This window comes from Piliocolobus tephrosceles, chromosome 17, assembly GCF_002776525.5.
Source record: "Piliocolobus tephrosceles isolate RC106 chromosome 17, ASM277652v3, whole genome shotgun sequence".
Classification (NCBI taxonomy): Eukaryota; Metazoa; Chordata; class Mammalia; order Primates; family Cercopithecidae; genus Piliocolobus; species Piliocolobus tephrosceles.
This window is the reverse complement of record NC_045450.1, coordinates 15255028-15273916: the sequence shown is the minus strand read 5'-3', so window position 1 is coordinate 15273916 and position 18889 is coordinate 15255028. Positions and strand designations below refer to the sequence as shown.

The 18889-nt window shown below is 48.1% G+C and overlaps 2 protein-coding genes across 15 annotated transcripts in view; one reads left to right on the top strand and one right to left on the bottom strand.

Moving 5' to 3' along the window:
- The window catches only part of MYH11 (myosin heavy chain 11), a 157765-nt gene extending 151391 nt beyond the window's left edge, over positions 1-6374 (top strand). For 2 of the 4 annotated variants that reach the window (XM_023189735.3, XM_023189733.3), the window contains 2 exons: positions 1204-1242; positions 6009-6374. In XM_023189735.3, coding sequence (XP_023045503.1) covers positions 1204-1234 — 31 coding nt within the window. In that variant the 3' untranslated portion in view covers positions 1235-1242; positions 6009-6374. The remainder of the gene's footprint in view (positions 1-1203; positions 1243-6008) is intronic. The other 2 variants (XM_023189732.3, XM_023189731.3) reach the window with 1 other exon arrangement.
- NDE1 (nudE neurodevelopment protein 1) overlaps positions 1-18889 on the bottom strand; it is an 81361-nt gene that overhangs the window by 24375 nt on the left and 38097 nt on the right. For 4 of the 11 annotated variants that reach the window (XM_023189738.2, XM_026447086.1, XM_023189737.2 and 1 more), the window contains exons 6-8: positions 18461-18640; positions 15843-15934; positions 13050-13394 (exon numbers count right to left, since the gene is read on the bottom strand). In XM_023189738.2, the coding sequence (XP_023045506.1) occupies positions 13146-13394; positions 15843-15934; positions 18461-18640 (521 nt within the window). In that variant the 3' untranslated portion in view covers positions 13050-13145. Of the gene's footprint in view, positions 1-9439; positions 10471-10887; positions 10979-13049; positions 13395-15842; positions 15935-18460; positions 18641-18889 lie in introns of those variants that run through there. The other 7 variants (XM_023189745.2, XM_023189744.2, XM_023189740.2 and 4 more) reach the window with 6 other exon arrangements.

Here is an 18889-nt window from a genome sequence, read left to right as displayed (position 1 = left end):
GGGCCCTAAGGGAGGTTGGTAAGCATACCTGGGGCTCCTCAGCCAAGAAGGAATTGCAGTGCAAATTTCACCAAGTTTTACCAGCCAGACACATCTCAACGCAAGCCTTACTCTAAAGCCAGACCCACTTACCTACCACTTGGTACACTGCCGGTTACCTCCGACAAGAGCTGTACAAGGCCTCCACCTCTCCCCTCTTGCTAGAGGCCCCAAAGCGAATGAAGAGGAACTAATCATAAATCAAGGGAGATGTGGCTGCAGGCGCCTTGCCTGGGGCTTTTGGCTTCTGTTCCGACACTGATTTTTTCAAACTAGCTTGCTCAAATGCTTTTACTTCCCTGAACAGATATGCAATCATGGGATTTAATAGGAGGTTCTTAAAAGTAGCTCTAAAGGACAGACATTTTCCTTTCTATTTAAAAAACTAGGCTGGGTGCGGTGGCTCACACCTGTTATCTCGGCGCTCTGGGAGGCCGAGGTGGGTGGATCACCTGAGGTCAGGAATTCGAGACCAGCCTGGCCAACATGGTGAAACTCCGTCTCTACTAAAAATACAAAAATTAGCGGGCCATGGTGGTGCATGCCTGTAATCCCCAGCTACTTGGGAGGCTGAGGCAGGAGAATCACTTGAACCCAGGAGGCGGAGGTTGCAGTGAGCAGAGATAGATCACGCCACTGCACTCCATCCTGGGTGACAGAGTATCAAAAAACTGCTTATCCTTTCATGTACCAGCCTCACCAAGGGCTCTTAGCATCAGATGATCCACTGCAAGGTTGACTTAAGGATGCCTTTAATGCCAGGTGTGGTGGTTCATGCCTGTAATCCCAAATCCCAGCACTTTGGGAGGCCAAGGCAGGAGGATCACTTGATGTCAAGAGTTCGAGACCAGCCTGGCCAACATAGTGCAACCCCATCTATACTAAAAATACAAAAATTAGCAAAGCATGGTGGGGCATGCCTGTAATCCCAGCTACTCGCAAGGCTGAGGTGAGGGGATCGCTTGAATCCGGGACTTAGAGGTTGCAGTGAACCAAGATCGCAGCCCTGCACTCCAGCCTGGGTGACGGAGTGAGACTCCGTCTCAAAAAAAAAAGAGTGCCTTTAATTATTAAAGCAAATGTCTTTAACAATTAGGAATATACTTAACTGGGCTCCTTTTCGTTTGTTGATGGTAACCTCCAGGGATTCTCTCTCTGTTTCAGAGGGCCCCCCCCACAGGAAACTTCGCAATGATGCACCAGGTATCATGCCTTCAGCTTCGCAGCTATGTGTTGTCTCAGTATCCATTTCCTTTCTGCCCAGTGCGCCCCTCTGCCCACCCCGATTTTTAAACCCTTGCACATTTGCACGAGATTCCTGCAAAATCTGAAGGCTTGGATATCTTAGTGCAAAGCTGTCTTTCATTGAAACCAAGATCAGGATGACAAATTGACCTCATCTCTTGACCCACTGTCCTTCCTGACTCTGGGCAGTGCATGTGACATGACACCCAACAGTGTGCCCTTATCACTGCATCTTGACGAGATGTCAGAGGCTGTGTGTGGCTCGGATTTTTCTTCATGCCAAAAGCCACTCTTACACTGTTAGGGCACTCAGCAGTGCTGTCCTCCCTTGCCAGTGAAGATACTCCACTGAGTGAATATGACAGTTCCACTATCTGGGCACATTCCTAGAGAATGTACTTGGCTTCTAGTTAGCTGGTCTGGGTCACAAGTCAGAAATCACAAAGTTCATGTTAACTGCAACGCAGCAACCAGTCCTCCCACGATTCAGCTTTCACAGGCTTGTCCGCAAAGGAAATGAGCTCACTGCGATGTCTGACAAATGCCGGGGGCTGCACGTGGCTTGAGTGATGTCTAATTACAAACTGCATTTTCAGCACATGGGGTGGAAGCTGACCACCACAAAGCCAAGCACAGTCCTGGCAGAGCCTTTTCTAGAGACTTCACGGGCACGTCCATGTTCAGGGAATGGGGAATGGACACCTAAGACTCGAGGATGCACACAGGGCCCTTCCCAAGAAAGCACAAAGAGGTCTCTGCTTCTCTGGGACTTGAAAAACGTTTTTTTGTTTTGTTTTGTTTTTTGAGACGGAGTCCCGCTGTCTCCCAGGCTGGAGTGCAATGGCGCAATCTTGGCTCACTGCAACTTCCGCCTCCCAGATTCAAGCGATTCTCCCACCTCAGCCTTCTGAGTAGCGGGGATTACAAGAACCCGCCACCTCGCCCAGCTAATTTTTGTATTTTTATTAGAGATAGGATATCACCAGGTTGGCCGTTGATCTCCAACTCCTGACTTCAGGTGATCTGTGCATCTTGGCCTCCCAAAATGCTGGCATTACAGGCATGATGAACTACTTTTCATAGGTGAAGTTAGGCAATGTGGATCTGACTTCTTTCACCTCACGGAGAGGCCAAACCAACTGTCATTTGTGTGCATCTTCATTTTTGGAGAATCTCAGTTTTGCTGTCACCACCAAAATACTTAAATTTTAGCATGGGGTGAGGTCTTGTTAAGAGCCAGTTTTGTGGGGGAGCAGATGAGGCTCTGGGACACTTCGAGCAGCTCTCCTGCTGGCTCATTGGGATCACAGGATAAGCCGAATTCCAGGGTTGGCTGAAGTGCAGAACCCACCAGTCAGTGGGAAACCAAGTCCTTGCAAAGCAGCAGGTGCTTACATTCAAGTTGATTCCTGAGGCCTTGGATAAGCTGGGTCCAGGAATAGAATCCAAATGCTAGGCCAGGCGCAGTGTCTCATGCCTATAATCCCAGCACTTTGGGAGACCGAGGCAGATGGATCACTTGAGGTCAGGAATTCAAGACCAGCCTGGCCAACATGGTGAAACCTCGTCTCTCCTAAAAATACAAAAATTAGCCAGGTGAGGTGGCACACATATGTAGTCCCAGTTACTCAGAAGGCTGAGAGGCAAAAGAATCGCTTGAACCTGGGAGGCAGAGGCTGCAGTGAGCCAAGATTGCACCACTGCACCCTAGCCTGGGTGAGACAGTGAAACTCCATCTCAAAAAAAAAAAAAAAAAAAACACAAAAAAAAACCACAAAAAAACAGATTCTCCAGGATCCGACCCTCTAGAGAGAGAGGGTCCCTTAGTTCCTGTAACAGGTATAGTTGGTACCAACCTTGGTCTAGGATTTGAAACCAGTTCCAAGAAAAGCACTTGAGCCAAAACAGAGTGTCTTGCAGGCTGACAGCCAAGCAAGCAGCTTCCAATGACCCAGGGCACAATGTATTCTTAGGTCAAGGGAGGCAAGGGAGCAAATTTATCCATTAAGCTTTTCCAGTTGGCAAATGGACTCTTCCAAGAGCCAAAACGTATGTGCCTGGAGCACTAATGAGAAGGTTAGGGACTACTTCTCAGCTCCAGGTTAGCTCACCTGGGGTTTTTTTTTTTTTTTTTTTTTTTAAAAACAGTCTTTCTGTCGCCCAGGCTGAAGTGCAGTGGCGCAATGTTGGCTCATTGCAGCCTTTGCCTACTGGGTTCAAGTGATTCTCCTGCCTCAGCCTCCTGTGTAGCTGGGATGACAGGCGCCCACCACCACGCCCGTCTAATTTTGTATTTTTACTAGAAATGGGGTTTCACCATGTCGGCCAGGATGGTCTCCAACAAATGACCTCAAAAGCGATCCACCCCGCCTCGGCCTCCCAAAGTGCTGGGATTACAGGCATGAGCTGCTGCACCCAGCCAGCCCATCAGGTTTTGAAGCTGGAGTTAAAACTGTAAGGAAGCGAGCTGTGTGAGGAGCGTACAGAAACGGCCAAACTGCTGCTGCTGTCTGCTCTGAATTTGGGGATCCTTCTGAGTCAAGTACTTGGAAGACAGTACTAAAAGACTTGAGGGTCATGTCTAGAGAGAGAAGGATGACGAGTTCTCTAGTAGGGCTGCAAGTCCAGAAGCTTCTCTCTGAAGCTGGACTAGGAGTGTTTACTTTGGAGTGGCTGCAACTTTTAAGTATTTATTCCTGATTCCTGCACTGCCGGAAGCCCCATCCTTTACAGCCAGGTGGGCTTTCCCAGCTGGGGCCTCTCCCATCCTCTGTCAACAAAAGGGTCATTTTGGGAGTTCCTCTTCTCAGCAATCATGAATCTCTGGGTCTTGCTTATGCCTCTGATCTTACCTGAGTTGTTCTTTTTTTGAGACGAAGTCTCGCACTGTTGCCCAGGCTGGAGTGCAGTGGCGCCATCTCAGCTCACTGCAAGCTACACCCCCCCCCCCAGGTTCATGCCCTTCTCCTGCCTCAGCTTCCGAGTAGCTGGGACTATAGGTGCCCGCCACCACACCTGGCTAATTTTTTTGTATTTTAGTAGAGATGGGGTTCCACCATGTTAGCCAGGATGGTCTCGATCTCCTGACCTCATGATCCACCCGATTCGGCCTCCCAAAGTGCTGGGATTACAGGCGTGAGCCACCGTGCCCGGCCGAGTTGTTCCTTTTGACTCAAGAATCAGTCACTGAGTTGTGTTCATCCTTGTGGCTTCTTGTCCAGCCTTTGTGTAGGGAGCAAAAGTCTGCTTGCTTTTTTGATGTCCTAAAATAAGACCTGTCTTCCAATTCAGGTCAAGCAGGGCCCCATGGCCAGAACCCAACATGATTATTTGTTGCAATCACTGAAAAGAGTTAAGTGTTTCTTCCTAACAGTGCAGGTCAGCAGCAAGGGGGGGTCTGATTTTTCCTCCTTCTGCCCACTCCCTTCCTCCTACCCAAAGTCTCCCCTCACATGACCAGCCCTTCTTGTGAAGTCCAAGTGATAAACTTAGAGAACCAGGGCAGAGAGATGGGAGTAGTAAGGAGAGAGAGAGGGGCGTCCTACCGGCTGGAGCTAAAATCCACCTTGGAGGCCAGGCACACTGGCACACACCTCTAATCCCAACACTGTGAGAGGCTGAGACAGGTGGATTGTTTGAGGCCAGGAGTTCGAGACCAGTCCGCGTCACATGGCAAAATCCCCCCTCTACTGAAAATACAAAAATTAGCCAGGCGTGGTGGTGTGTGTGTGCGTGCCTGTATGCCCAGCTACTCAGGAGGCTGAGGTTTAAGGATTGCGGGAACCCAGGAGGCGGGGGTTGCAGTGAGCCAAGATCATGCCACTGCACTCCAGCCCGGGTGACAGAGACTCTTAAAACTTTTTTAAATCCACTTTGGAGGACAGGTGTGGTGGCCCACACCTGTAATGCCAGCACTTTGGGAGGCCAAGTTAGGAGCACTGCTTGAGCTCAGGAGTTCAAGACCAGCCTGGGCAACAATATCAAGACCTCATCTCAATAAAATAATCCACCTTGGATTAACACGTATCATCTCCTTTTCTAATAATCATTGGGCACCTGTTTTATGCCATGTGTGGTGTGTTCCACGGTCAGCAAAACAGATGCAGCAGTCCCTGCAGTGGGGAAGACTCAGTCCAGGAAGCCCCATACCAGCAAGAGGCGCTGTCCCGCCTTTTAACCAGGGAGCCCCTCTGTGTCCCTCACCTCCCCCTCTCTCAAGGCTGCCCTTGTCCATTTCACCTTCCAATTCAAACCTTGAAAATCCACCTCTAAGGCAAATGGGGGTGAGGACATACAGAAAAAAAAAACAGTATGTTCTCTCCATCTCTGCCCCATGGGCTATGAATAAAGTCAGAAGACAAAATCCCCTCCTTGGTTTTTGGGGTTTTTTTTCCTATTCTAAATCAAAGACCAGAATCCTGGGGGTTCTCAAATGACCAAGCCTGACATTTTTAAAAGCAGATAGTCTTGCTTTGAAAAACCTTTTCCACTCCCCACAACCAATTGCAGCGGATTAAATTCAATCAATCATGCCTTAAGACTGGCCAGGATTTGTTGACTACAACTTGAATATCTGCATCTTATTTGTGCCGTGTTTTCTGTCATAAAAAAATAGATGTATATTGCAATAGGACTACAGCTACAAGTTTAAAATAGATTTATAAGAAATCTATCCCAACCATGAAGGATTCTTTGCTAAAGAAGTGTTTTCTTACAACCCACAGGCGAGGAAACGAGACCTCTTTCGTTCCTTCTAGAAGATCTGGAGGACGTAGAGTTATTGAAAATGCAGACGGTTCTGAGGAGGAAATGGACACTCGAGATGCAGACTTCAATGGAACCAAGGCCAGTGAATAAGCAACTTTCTAGAGTTTTGCACCACAGCAAGAAAAACCAAAAACCAAAGAACCCAAAACAAAGCAAAACCCAGCAGACTGTACTTAGCATTGTCTAAATCCATTCTCAAATTCCAAACATCACCGACACCTTTCACACAAGAAATACCAAAACCACCACCCTCCAGTCTGGGCAATGCAGTGAAACCTTGTCTATCCAAAAATTTGAAAATAAGCTGGGCGTGGTGGTACACGCCTGTGGTCCCAGCTACTACAGAGGCTGAGCCAGGAGGATCGCTGAGCCCAGGAGTTCAAAAATGCAGTGAGCTATACTTGCATCACTGTACTCCAGCCTGGGCAACAGAGATCCTGTCTCAACAACCACCACCCCGCCCACTACCCCTGTATTCAAGGTATAAATTGAAGTTTGTATGATGTAAGAGACGAGAAAAACCCAACAGGAAACAGACACATCCTCCAGTTCTATGGATTGTGCAGACATTGAGTTTTTAGAAAAACATATCCATGGTAACTGGTCCCTGGCAATTTTGTTTACATGAAATGGGGAGAAAGTCACCGAAATGGGTGTCGCCGCCCCCCCGCCCCCTTCATTCCCTAACCTGCGAACCTTTCCAACTTCTCACATCAGGCCTTTGAGACTTCTTTCCTCCTCTCCTGGTTTCCACACCTCAGACACGCACAGTTCACCAAGTGCCTTCTGTAGCCACATGAATTGAAAAGGAGACGCTGCTCCCACGGAGGGGAGCAGGAATGCTGCACTGTTTACACCCTGACTGTGCTTAGAAACACCTTCACTAATAAACGGTTATAAATCACAGTGTCGTTGGGTTTTCTGTTGAGCTGTCTTCTAGAGAGGAAAAGAAGTTGGAGAAAGCTGGGTTTTGCTTCATTGTCCCAAAGACACTCTGATGTCAGGGTTATTTCATGAATGGAGAAACTGAGGCCTAGAGAGGCGAAATCAATTACCTATGACCCCACAGCCAGCAAAAGAGCAGAGCAGAGACACAAAGTGAGACTGCCTCTAAGGGTGTTATTGGGCCGTTCGGCGGGGAGGGCGGGGGAAGAGAAGGTGATGTGTGGTCCAAGGGCCACTGCCCCCTGCCCTTGAACATATCTGGGAAGAACATCTTCACTTATCAAAACCAGTATCACATGAAAAACATAGGATTTCCTTGATTTTTTAAGTTAAAACACAAGGTCTTCCCAATGAGTCAGCAAACACTTTCTAGAAAAGGTCAGATGGTGGCTGGGTACAGTGGCTCACACCTGTAATCCCAGCACTTTGGGAGGCCGAAATGGGAAGATCACTTGAGGCCAGGAGTTGGAAACCAACCTGGCTAAGAGAGACCCCCATCCCTATTAAAAAAAAAAAAAAAAAAAAAAAAAAGTTTTTGTAAGTAAACCAGGCAGGATAGTGCACACACCTGTACTCCCAACTACTTGGAAGGCTGAGGCAGGAGGATGTGAGCCATGAGTTCGAGGCTGCAGTGAGCTATGATCACGCCACTGCACGGCAGCCTAGGTAACAGTAAGACCCTGTCTCACACACCACCACCACCCAGTCAGATAATATTTTAGCGTTTACAGGCTACATATGGTCTGGCTGAATATTCATCTTTTTTAAAACAACCCTTAAAAACGTAATAAATCATTCTTAGAGTAAGGGCCATAAAAACAAGCTGTAGACCCTATCCTTCTTTCAGCTTGTTTTAGACAGACATGCCTGCAAGGCTCTGTTCAACACAAACGATGCGGTATACCACCAACTCCGTGGGATCAGACAGATTTGGGAGACGGGAAACATGGAAACGGAGGACTCCACCCTGCGACCAGATGCTAATATGCCTTGAATGACGCACAAACATATCCCATGTACATTTCTAAAAACTCAGCTTGAATAGAAAATTTTAAAAAGATTTTTTCACATTTTATGACTTGGCTAAAAAAAAGTTTTTCACCACTCTATGAGAAAACATGGAAGTACAAACATACAAAGCCTCTTTGACCACCAGCCCAAACCAGTTCAACATTCACTTCTCTTGATTTTATTGATCTTTTAAAAAAATAAAAGGACATCTTTTATGGATACAGGTTAGAATGTTTCTAGGGTAAGAAACCCACCATCGCAGCTTAATTCTCTGTGGAATTTCAGTAGCACTCGGAAAGTTCTGCTTTCAACCTGAAATTTTTGCTGTTCTTCCAGAAAATAATTTAGTAACAAAATGAAGGCCGTGAAGCTGCAGGCACACTCCAGAAATTAGTGTGTTCTTTAACTTGTGTCCCAAACAGACAGCAGTTCCTAACACGCAGTGATGAGTGGACACACCGTGGTGTGTTGGAAATCCCGTGTTCACGTCTTTGACAAGGAAGCCTCCAACAATGATCTCGTGCTTTATTCTTACTTGAAGATCACCCTGGTTACTTCATTATGACTTTGAATGAAGTCCTGCTTAGGGGATGCATTACCATGGCCACCCCCAAAGACCCCTCAGGGTCCTGAGGCAGAATTCCCCCCGCCCCACCAGGGGACTCAGGAAAATGAATGATTGCAATGTGCCAAAAGAGGACAGATTTCCTACTGACGCTGGTTGGTCTGGAAAATTACTCTGAAAACTCAAACACACTTCTAGAAATCTCAATGAGAAGCAGGCTACAGTCTCAGAGGTTTATGCCATTTTTTTTTTTTTTTGGAGACGGAGTCTCACTCTTGCCCAGGCTGGAGCACAGTAGCGCCATCTTGGCTCACTGCAACCTCCACCTCCCAGGTTTAAGCAATTCTCCTGCCTCAGCCTCCTGAGTAGCTGGAATTACTGGTGCCCACCACTGCACCCAGCTAATTTTTTGTATTATTAGTAGAGATGGGGTTTCAACCATGTTGGCCAGGCTGGTCTTAAACTCCTGACCTCAGGTGATCCACCCACCTCGGCCTCCCAAAGTGCTAGGATTATAGGCCTAAGCCACCACACCCAGCCTATTCCACAGTTTTTAAAAAGGCATGTGACCATTCTGTTCTTGCTTATCAGACATGATTTCAGTACACCTCAAAGCATTGGGAGATTTTGTTCTGGAAGATAATTCCAGCTGGTTGGGGGCTGGGGGAAGAGTCTCTGAGAGAAGCTCCATCCCACATTTAAGGAGACATGGAACATTAACACCACCTGTCAAGACCAATCGGGGCCAGGCACAGTGACTCAGGCCTGTAATTCCAGCACTCTGGGAGGCTGAGACAGGAGGATCACTTGAGGTTAGGAGTTCAAGACCAGCCTGGCCAACATGGTGAAACCCCGTTTCTTACTAAAAATACAAAAATAGCAGGTGTAGTGGCACACTCCTGTAGTCCCAGCTACTCAGGAGGCTGAGATAGGAGAATCGCTTGAACCTGGGAGGCAGAGGCTGCAGTGAGCTGAAATCACACCACTGCACTCCAGCCTGGACGAGACAAGGCAAGAGCATGACTGTCTCAAAAAAGAAAAAAAAAAAAAAAAGACCAATCAGGACTCTGCTTGGGTTAGCTCAACATGATGGGGTATGGGAGCAACGGTTCACGTTTGAAATCCTAGCACTCTGGGAGGCCGAGGTGGGAGGATCACTTGAGGCCAGGAGTTCAAGACCACCCTGGGCAACACGGCAAAACCCTGTCTCTACTAAAAATACAAACAATTTAGCCAGGCCTGGTGGTGGGTGCCTGTCATCGCAGCTACCTGGAAGACTCAGGCACAAGAACGGTTTGAACCCAGGAGGCGGAGGCTGCAGTGAGCTGAGATCATGCCACTGCACTCCAGCCTGGGCAACAGAGTGAGACTCTATCTCAGAAACAGAAACAACAGGGTAGCCTCATCACCAACACCTTAGAGCCCTTCCCAGACAGCCCCATTTGTCCCTCTTTGCAATGCACACAGTGGCAGGTAGGGATGAGGAGACATTTCCCAGGGACAAACCCCAGAGCACAGGTGATGGCCTCAGTCATTGGCGTGGGCCGCAAAGCGAACTATGGAGGCTGCTCTTATTTCTCAAACTAACTTAAAATAAAACCTAGTGTAAAAAAGACGACAAAAGGAAACGACTCCCGCACCGACAGCAAGCGCTTCAGCTTCCGTGGTTTTCCTAAAGCAACATCTTGACTACCCCCTGGGCTGACGGCAGCGGCGATGAAGACATGTGTGAAGGCGGCTTCCCAAATTCCAGGCGCTTCCCCAACCTTCAGACAGAGCAAACCAAATTAAGCTGACATGACAGCTGTGAGAAACTGGCTAGCACCGGGGCCCACAGAGTTACAGGGGTGAACACCAAGAGTCGGGAGCAGGGTCTCACAGGGCCTCAATTTTCTCTCCTGTGAAATGAAGAGGACACTGGCTACCTGGCTCTCAGACTCCAAGGTCACACAAAACGCCAGTCTCAGACCCACTAGAAAAATCCATCTCTTACCTATTGTTTATTTTACAGCCTGGGCAACACAGTGAGACCCTGTCTCTACAAAAAACGCAAACAAAAATTAGCTGGGTGTGGTGGCCTGCATGTGTAGTCCCAGCTACTTGGGAGGCTGAGGTGGAAGGATCGCTTGAGCCCGGAAGGTGGAGGTTGCAGTGAGCCCAGATCACGCCACTGCAGTCTAGCCTGGGACAGAGCGAGACCCTGTCTCAAAAAAAAGGCCAGGCATGATGGCTCATGCTTGTAATTCCCAGCGCTTGGGAGGCCAAGGTGGGAGGATCGCCTGGAAAATCAACCAGAAAACTCACCTCTAGAAATCTCAATGAGAAGCAGACTATAGTCTCAGAGGTATATTCTCAAACTCAAAGCCAGGAGGTTTGAGACCAGTCTGGGCAACACAGCAAGACTTTCTATAAAACATAAAAAAAATTAGCCAGGGGTAGTGGTGTGTACCTGCAGTCCCAGCTACTTGGGAGGCTGAGGCAAGATGGCTTGAGCCCAAGAAGATGAGGCTGCAGTGAGCTATGGTCGCACCACTGCACTCCAGCCTGGGCGACTCAGCAAAACCTTGTCTCATAGGGAAAAAAAAAAAAAAAAAACAGAAAAATTAATTTTTTAATTTTTTAATTTTTTTGAGAAAGAGTCTCATTCTGTTGCCCAGACTGGAGTGCAGTGGTGCAACCTTGGCTCACTGCAACCTCCGCCTCCTGGGTTCAAGTGATTCTTGTGCCTCAGTCACCGGAGTAGCTGGGACTACAGGCATCCGCCACCATGCCTGGCTAATTTTCATATTTTTAGTAGAGAAAGGGTTTCACTATGTTGCCCAGTTTGGTCTTGTGAACTCCTGGCCTCAAGTGATCCACCCTCCTCTGCCTCCTGAAATGCTGGGATTACAGGTCTCAGCCACTGCACCTGGCCTAAAAATCCACGTGTAAAGGTCTGAAAGTTATGTGCATGCCATGGAAAAGATTCTTAGTTTCGACAGAGCCAGACTCCGTCTCAAAAAAAAAAAAAAAAAGATTCTTAGTTTCCTGCCACGTGTCTGCTACAAACCCATCAAATTCCTATGGCTTGGGGCCCAGAGAGATGGTAGTCACACACCTTGCAGAATTCCTGAATCTGAAAGCTGCTCCCCCCCCTCTTTTTTTTTTTTTTTCCCCTGAGACAAGGCCTCGCTTCATCACCCAGGCTGGAGTGCAGTGCCTGGGAACATGGCTCACTGCAGCCTCAACCTCCTGAGCTCAATTGATCTGCTGGCCTCAGCCTCCCCAAGTGCTGGGATTACAAGTGCGAGCCACTGTGCCTGGCCCTGATTTTCTTTAGGCAAGAAAATCAATGACACTGTTAGAGGTCAGAACTGCGCTGTCCCATCGGGTGGCAGGTTTCAGGAACACAGTCTGGCTAGAAGTTAGTGCCAGTTTCTCAAAGGTTCTACAGATTTAAAAAGGAAAAAAAAAGGCCAGTTGCAGTGGCTCATGCCTGTAATCCCAGCACTTTGGGAGGCCAAGGTGGGTGGATCACAAGGTCAGGAGATCAAGACCATCCTCACACGGTGAAACCCCGTCTCTACTAAAAATACAAAAAACTAGCTGGGCGTGGTGGCACACGCCTGTAATCCCAGCTCCTCAGGAGGCTGAGGCCGAAGAATTGCTTGGATCTGGGAGGCAGAGGTTGCAGTGAGTTGAGATCATGCCACTGCATTCCAACCTAGGCGACAGAGCAAGACTCCGTCTCAAAAAAAAAAATCTTCGGGGGAAACAGAGCCGTGATTGATGCTCAATTCCCCAAATAAGGGCTTTATTTTTATTTAATTAATTACTAACTTTTTGATATGGAGTCTTGCTCTGTCACCCAGGATGCTGTGCAGAGGCACAATTTTGGCTCACTACAATCTCTGCCTCCAGGGTTCAAGGGATTCTCCTTCCTCAGCCTCCCAAGTAGCTAGGACTACAGGCACATGCTAGCATGCCTGGCTAATTTTTCTATTTTTTGGTGGAGATGGGGTTTTACCAATGTTGCCCAGACTGGTTGTGAACTCCTGACCTCAAGTGATCCACCTGCCTTGGCCTCCCAGACTGCTGGGATTACAGGCGTGCGACACCACACCTGACCCAAATAAGGGTTTTATACAAGACATTCTCACAGTGTAACCATGAGTAGCAGCTGTAGAATCAAATGACAAAAATGACCCTCTTGGCCAGGCATGGTATCCCACACCTGTCGTCCCAGCACTTTGGGAAGATGAAGGGTGAGGATCGCTTGAAGTTCAGAGTTTGAGACCAAACTCAGCAACATGGCAAAACCCTGTCTCTAGAAAAAAATACAAAAACTTAGCTGGGTATGGTTCACCTATACTCCCAGCTACTCAGGGGACTGAGGTGGGAGGACTGTTTGAGCCGGGAGGCAGAGGGTGAGCCATGATCCTGCCACCATAGTCTAGCCTGGGTGACAGAGACTGAGCCTGTCTCACAAAACAAGACCCTCTCTCTAGCCCTTTGTCCAAGCCACAAAACACCACCTAATGCTGCCTGCAGGGAGCAGAGGAGAGGATAAGGTTTGCTGAAATAATCCTATAATTTAAAAAGACACAAGGCTGTGGGTCGGGGGTGAGTGTTTCTTGCCTGGGGCAGGCGGGTTCTCCCCGCAAGCGCGAGGTTTATTAGAAGGTACTGACCCCTTATCACCCAAAGGCACGCTGCTGCTGCTCGGCCGTCTCTCACCACCATCTCTGTTCTTGCTGCTCCACCCAGAGGTTGGGCCACCTGTTCGGTTTGGGGACTGATCATACACGAGGTTCCGGCAGGAAGCGAGTTTGGACTCTAGTGCCTGGAGAGAAATACACTTTTATCTCTCAAGTTATAGGCAAGGACTATTCTGTCTTACCGGAGCCCATACAGAAGAACAAACCCCAGACAGTGGTTCTCAAACTGCTGTGCACTCGAACTCCAAGGTGGGACCCCAAGAAGAATCCAGTGCAAATGCCAGTCTCAGAACCAAGCACCTTAAGTATTTGGGAGCTGGCACAATGGCTCACACCTGTAATCCCAGCACTCTGAGAGGCCAAGGCAGGAGGATGGCTTGACGTCATGAGTTTGAGACCAGCCTGGGCCACAAAGTGAGATCCCATCTGTTTTTTTTTTTTTAATTAAAACTTTTTTAGACAAGGTCTCACTGCGTCACACAGGCTGGAGTGCACTGGTGAGATCACAGCTCACTGCAGCCTCAACCTTCCAGGCTCAACCAATCCCTCTCACCTCAGCCTCCTGAGCAGTTGGGATTATAGGCGTCTGCAATCATGCCCAGCTAATAAAAGCTTTTTTAATGCAAAAAATCTTTTAATTACAAAAAATTTTTTTAAATGTTTGGAAGCTTCCTGGAAAAAGATCACAGCTCACTACAGCCTCAACTTCCCAGGCTCAAGCAATCCTCCCACCTCAGCCTCCTGAATAGCTAGGACTACGCACAATCATGCTCCACAAAAAAAAAAAAAAAAAAAATTAATGAAAAAAAAATTTTTTAATTACAAAGAATTGAAAAAAATGGGAGCTTTCTGGAAAATCACTAACCTAACCAATTATCCAACTCCACTCGTAGAGAGTAGGAAATCTACTTCTGGAATCCTTCACTCTTTACTTTACCTTGTTAAACCTCTGCAGAAAGGCAGGAAGTTTGACAAGGACCCTGAGGGAACCAAAAGGACACTGACAGCACCCCAGGCTTCTCTATAATCCAACTAGGCTAAATACTGAAACGCGGACCTGTTTCTACAATAGCAAACTAGGCAGCCAAAAGCCAAGAGTAAAAACACAGAAGAAATGAGTTGCAAGCTTCTACTAAGTTGTAGCTATGAATACACTGTGTACAGTGACAACTTGGTAGGAGTTAAATTATGTGGCCTTCCAGGAATCATTTTTAAAAATAAACTACAAAGAATACCTATGTTATTGCTTAAGCACAAAAGGACCCCTCCCTGTAATTAACATAAAAGCCAAAAGGCCAAGTTCTTTACCTTAGGCTTTCAAGATTTATTGATTGATTGATTGACTGAGATCAAGTCTCACTCTGTCACCCAGTGGCACGATCTCAGCTCACTGCAACCTTTTTCTCCCAGATTCAAGTAATTTTCCTGCCTCAGCCTCCCGAGTAGCTGGGATTATAGGCGCCCACCATCATGCCTGGCTAATTTTTGTATTTTTAATAGAGATGGGGTTTCACCATGTTGGCCAGGCTGGTCTTGAATTCCTGACCTCAGGTGATCCACCCATCTCGGCCTCCCAAAGTGTCAAGATTCTCTTAAACCCCAAGAAACAACCAAAAATAAAAAAAAAGGGCGGCAGTTTTTTTCTTTTCTGCGACAATGTCGTGCTGTCACCCAGGATGGAGAGCAGTGGTGCAATCTCAGCTTGCTCAGCCTCGACCTCCCAGGCTCAAGCAATCCTGCCACCTCTCGGCCTCCTGAGTAGCTGGGACCACCAGTATGCACCACTAGGCCGGGTTAATTTTTGCATTTTTGTAGAGGCAAGTCGGGGCAGGGGGTTTCGCCATATTGCCCGAGCTGGTGTCAAACTCCTGAGCTTAAGTGACCCTCCCGAACTACTGGGATTGTAGGTATCAGCCACTGCACCCAAAAGAGAAGGCAGTTTCTAAACACTCCTCAGTTTTTCAAATTAAGGAAAAAACACAGGTATCATCTTAATTTCCCAAATTGCCTAGAGGAAAAACGGTAAAAGGAAGGAGACATACACAGAGTTCACAGCAATGCTTAGAGTCAGAGCTCTGAGTGTCTGGCAGTAACTCCCACAGAAAGTTCTAATGATTCCCAGGGATGCTAAAGGAGCAGCCACATCTAAAACTCACCACGTTGCTATGAAAGGGGTTGGACGCATTGGCTCATGCCTGTAACACCACAACTTTGGGAGGCCAACCTGGGAGGATCACTTGAGGCCAGGAATTTAAGACCAGCCTGGGCAACATGGCGATACTCCCATTACTACAAAAAATGAAAGCATCAGCCAGGCATGGTGGCGCACACCTGTGGTCCAAGTTCCTCAGGAAGCTAAGGTAGGAGGATCGCTTGAGACCAGGAGTTGGAGGAGTTCGAGGCTGCAGTGAATTGTGATCATACCACTACACTCCAGCCTGGGCAACAGAGCAAGACCCTGTCTCTTAAAAAAGGGAAAAAAAGAAGAAAGAGCAGGAACTAGATCAATCCCCCTTCACACATCCTGAAAGACAGGCAGGAAGGCACCGAATACCAGGAAAGTGTGGTCTTACCCCAACTTTCCGCAGTAGGTCTCCCACGATGTTGAGGGCTGATATCCGGGCCGCAGGCGTGAGGGGAGTCCCCCCAGTGGAGTCGTCCAGGCCTGGGTGTGCAAAGGGAAGAGTATGTAACTCACCAACCTAGAGTCATGTCCGTGAACTAACATCACTAGATCCCAAACCACAGGACAGGAGGGGCGCTGACGCCTTTCCTCGGATCCCAAAAGCTACCCTATTTCTTTCCGTAGTTAACTGCATCACACACCCAAGGCCTACATGACAACCAATTTTTCAAGTCCTTGTGATGACTGCAACAAATACTTATTTTTACATGTTAGTCTTTAAAAGCCTTTGTTTTTTTTAGATGTTGTCTTGCTGTCACCCAGACTGGAGTGCAGTGAGGTGAGCTCGGCTCACTACAACCTCCGCCTCCCAGGTTCAAGCGATTCTCCTGCCTTGGCCTCTTGAGTAGCTGGGATTACAGCCATGTACCACCACACTCGGCTAATTTTTATATTTTTAATAGAGACAGAGTTTCACCATGTTGTCTATCTAGGCTGGTCTCAAACTCCTGACCTCAAATGATCTGCCCGTCTTGGCCTCCAAAAGTGCTGGGATTACCGGCATGAGCCACCATGCCTAGCCGTTTAAAAAAATTTTTTTAAGAGAGAGAGGGTCTCACTATGTTGCCCAGGCTGATAATGAACTCCTGGTCTCAAGCGATCCTCCCACCTCGGCCGCCCAAAGGGTTGGTATTTACAGGCATGAGCCACCGTGCCCAGCCACATTAGTCTTTTTAGACAAACCCAAAACAAATCCTTTTGAAATTGTAGGAAATCCATATAGTTAATTAACATAATGGCATCTGTGATAGATATAAGAACTATATATATAGACAGGACGATCCAGCTTTACAAGGGTTCAGCTTTGCAAGCCTCTCTTCTCCAAGTGGGGTCCATGCACCAGCAGCACCTGAGAACTCTTAGAAATGCATAATCTCTCGGCCAGGCATGGTAGCTCACACCTGCAATCCCAGTGCTTTTGGAGGCCGAGGCATGGAGTTGCATGCCTCTAGTCCCAGCTACTCAGGAGGCTGAGGCAGGAGGATCACTGAAGCCCAGGAGTTGGAGGCTGCAGTAAGCTAAGATTGCACCACTGCATTTCAGCCTGGGCCACAGACCAAGACTGTGTCTCTAAAAAACAAAAAAATAAAGTATGCAAAATGGCTCTAGACTGGGGCCAGGCACAACAGCTCACACCTGTACTACCATCACTTTCAGAGGCTGAGGCAGGCAGATTACCTGAGGTCAGGAGTTTGAGACCAGCCCAGTCAACATGGTGAAACCCCTTCTCTACTAAAAACATAAGATTAGCCAGGCTTGGTAGTGGGTGCCTGTAATCCAAGCTTATTCAGGAGGCTGAGGCAGGAGAATCACTTGAACCTGGGAGGAAGGGGTTGCAGTAAGCCAAGATCGCACCATTGCACTCCAGCCTAGGTGACAGAGCAAAATTCCATCTCAACAAAACAAAAGGGCCCTGGCACTGGGATTCTACAAGTCTCACTGGTCTCTTCATGTCCAGGGGACAAGCTAAGGGATGAGGCAGTAGATGGTAGGGTAAGATCTGGAGCCTGCCTGCCTGGGTCTGAATCCCAAATCATCTGCCATTCAATTGCTTTATGACTCTGCTTAACTCAGGGCCTCATTTCCATCAAACAGGGACAGCACTTGCATCCTGGGCCTGCGGCGAAGGCTGTAGGGTGGCCAGCACACACTGAGCACCCCATAACTGTCTGTTATTAATATCTGCTGTAAAAGGCCTGATTGGAAGCTGTCGGCAGAGGGTGAGAATTCAGATTTTTTTTTCCCACCCATGCAGCACAGGTTACACTGAGTCTAGCTCTCGGTGGATGCATTACCAAACCCACAGAATGCTTTTTACTTTTTTGTATTTGGTTAGCGACATTTCAAATTTGGGAGGTTTTATATTCAGAAAGAGGATTTTGGGCCAGACGCAGTGGCTCATGCTGTAATCCCAGAACTTTGGGATCAGCCGAAGCGTGCAGATCACTTGAGTCCAGGAATTTGATAGTAGCCTGGGCGACATGGCAAGGCCATGTCTCCACCTAAAATACAAAAGTTAGCTAGGTGTGGTGGCGCACGCCTTTAGTCCCAGCTACTCCGGAGAACGAGGTGGGAGAATCACTTGAGCCCATGATGCAGACGTCGCAGTGAGCCAAGATCACGTCACTGCACTCCAGCCTGGGTGACACAGTGAGATCCTGTCTCAAAAAAAACCAACAACAAAAAAAGAGGATTTCTGGCTTTGAAGAATGGAAAAAACTGCAGATGAAGGGCCATTCCTTCTAGCTACAGAGCGGCAGCCACCCCCTCTGGGTGGGGTTTCCATTTTCCATTACATCACAGACTCCACTACTCCCTCACACCCACTCCTCACTGATCTCAATTGCCCATTCCCGGGAACATCCCCGTCTACTCTCTGCTCAAAGCCTGAGAGTAAATCAGGCTCTGAGCCTGGTGCAAATCATCACACATCCAGGACCCACCCCAGATTCTTACCCAGAAACACTTGGTGAACCGAGAAAATCCTCCAATTCCCACTCCTCTTACCACGTCTGAAGCTCCCGGGCGTGTTTAAACTCGAGCTGGGTCCTCGGTGAGTGATGGGCGTGGACGGCACAGAGCCCGTGGCCTGCACAGCTGTGTCTGTCCTCTCAGCTTCCAATGAGCTGGGCATGGGGGTCCTGGGTTTCTCCTGCTTCTGCTGCACGGCCAGTTCCTGCCGCAAATCTGTGCCAGGAAAAGGATTCAGGAATTCAAGTCCTCAGCCAGGTGCCGTGGCTCATGTTTATAATGTCAGCACTTTGGGAGGCCAAGGCAGGCAGATCACCCAAGGTCGAGTTTGAGCCCAGCCTGACCAACATGGTGAAACCCCATCCCTATAGAAAATACAAAAACCAGGCCGGGCGCAGTGGCTCAAGCCTGTAATCCCAGCACTTTGAGAGGCCGAGACGGGCAGATCATGAGGTCAGGAGATCG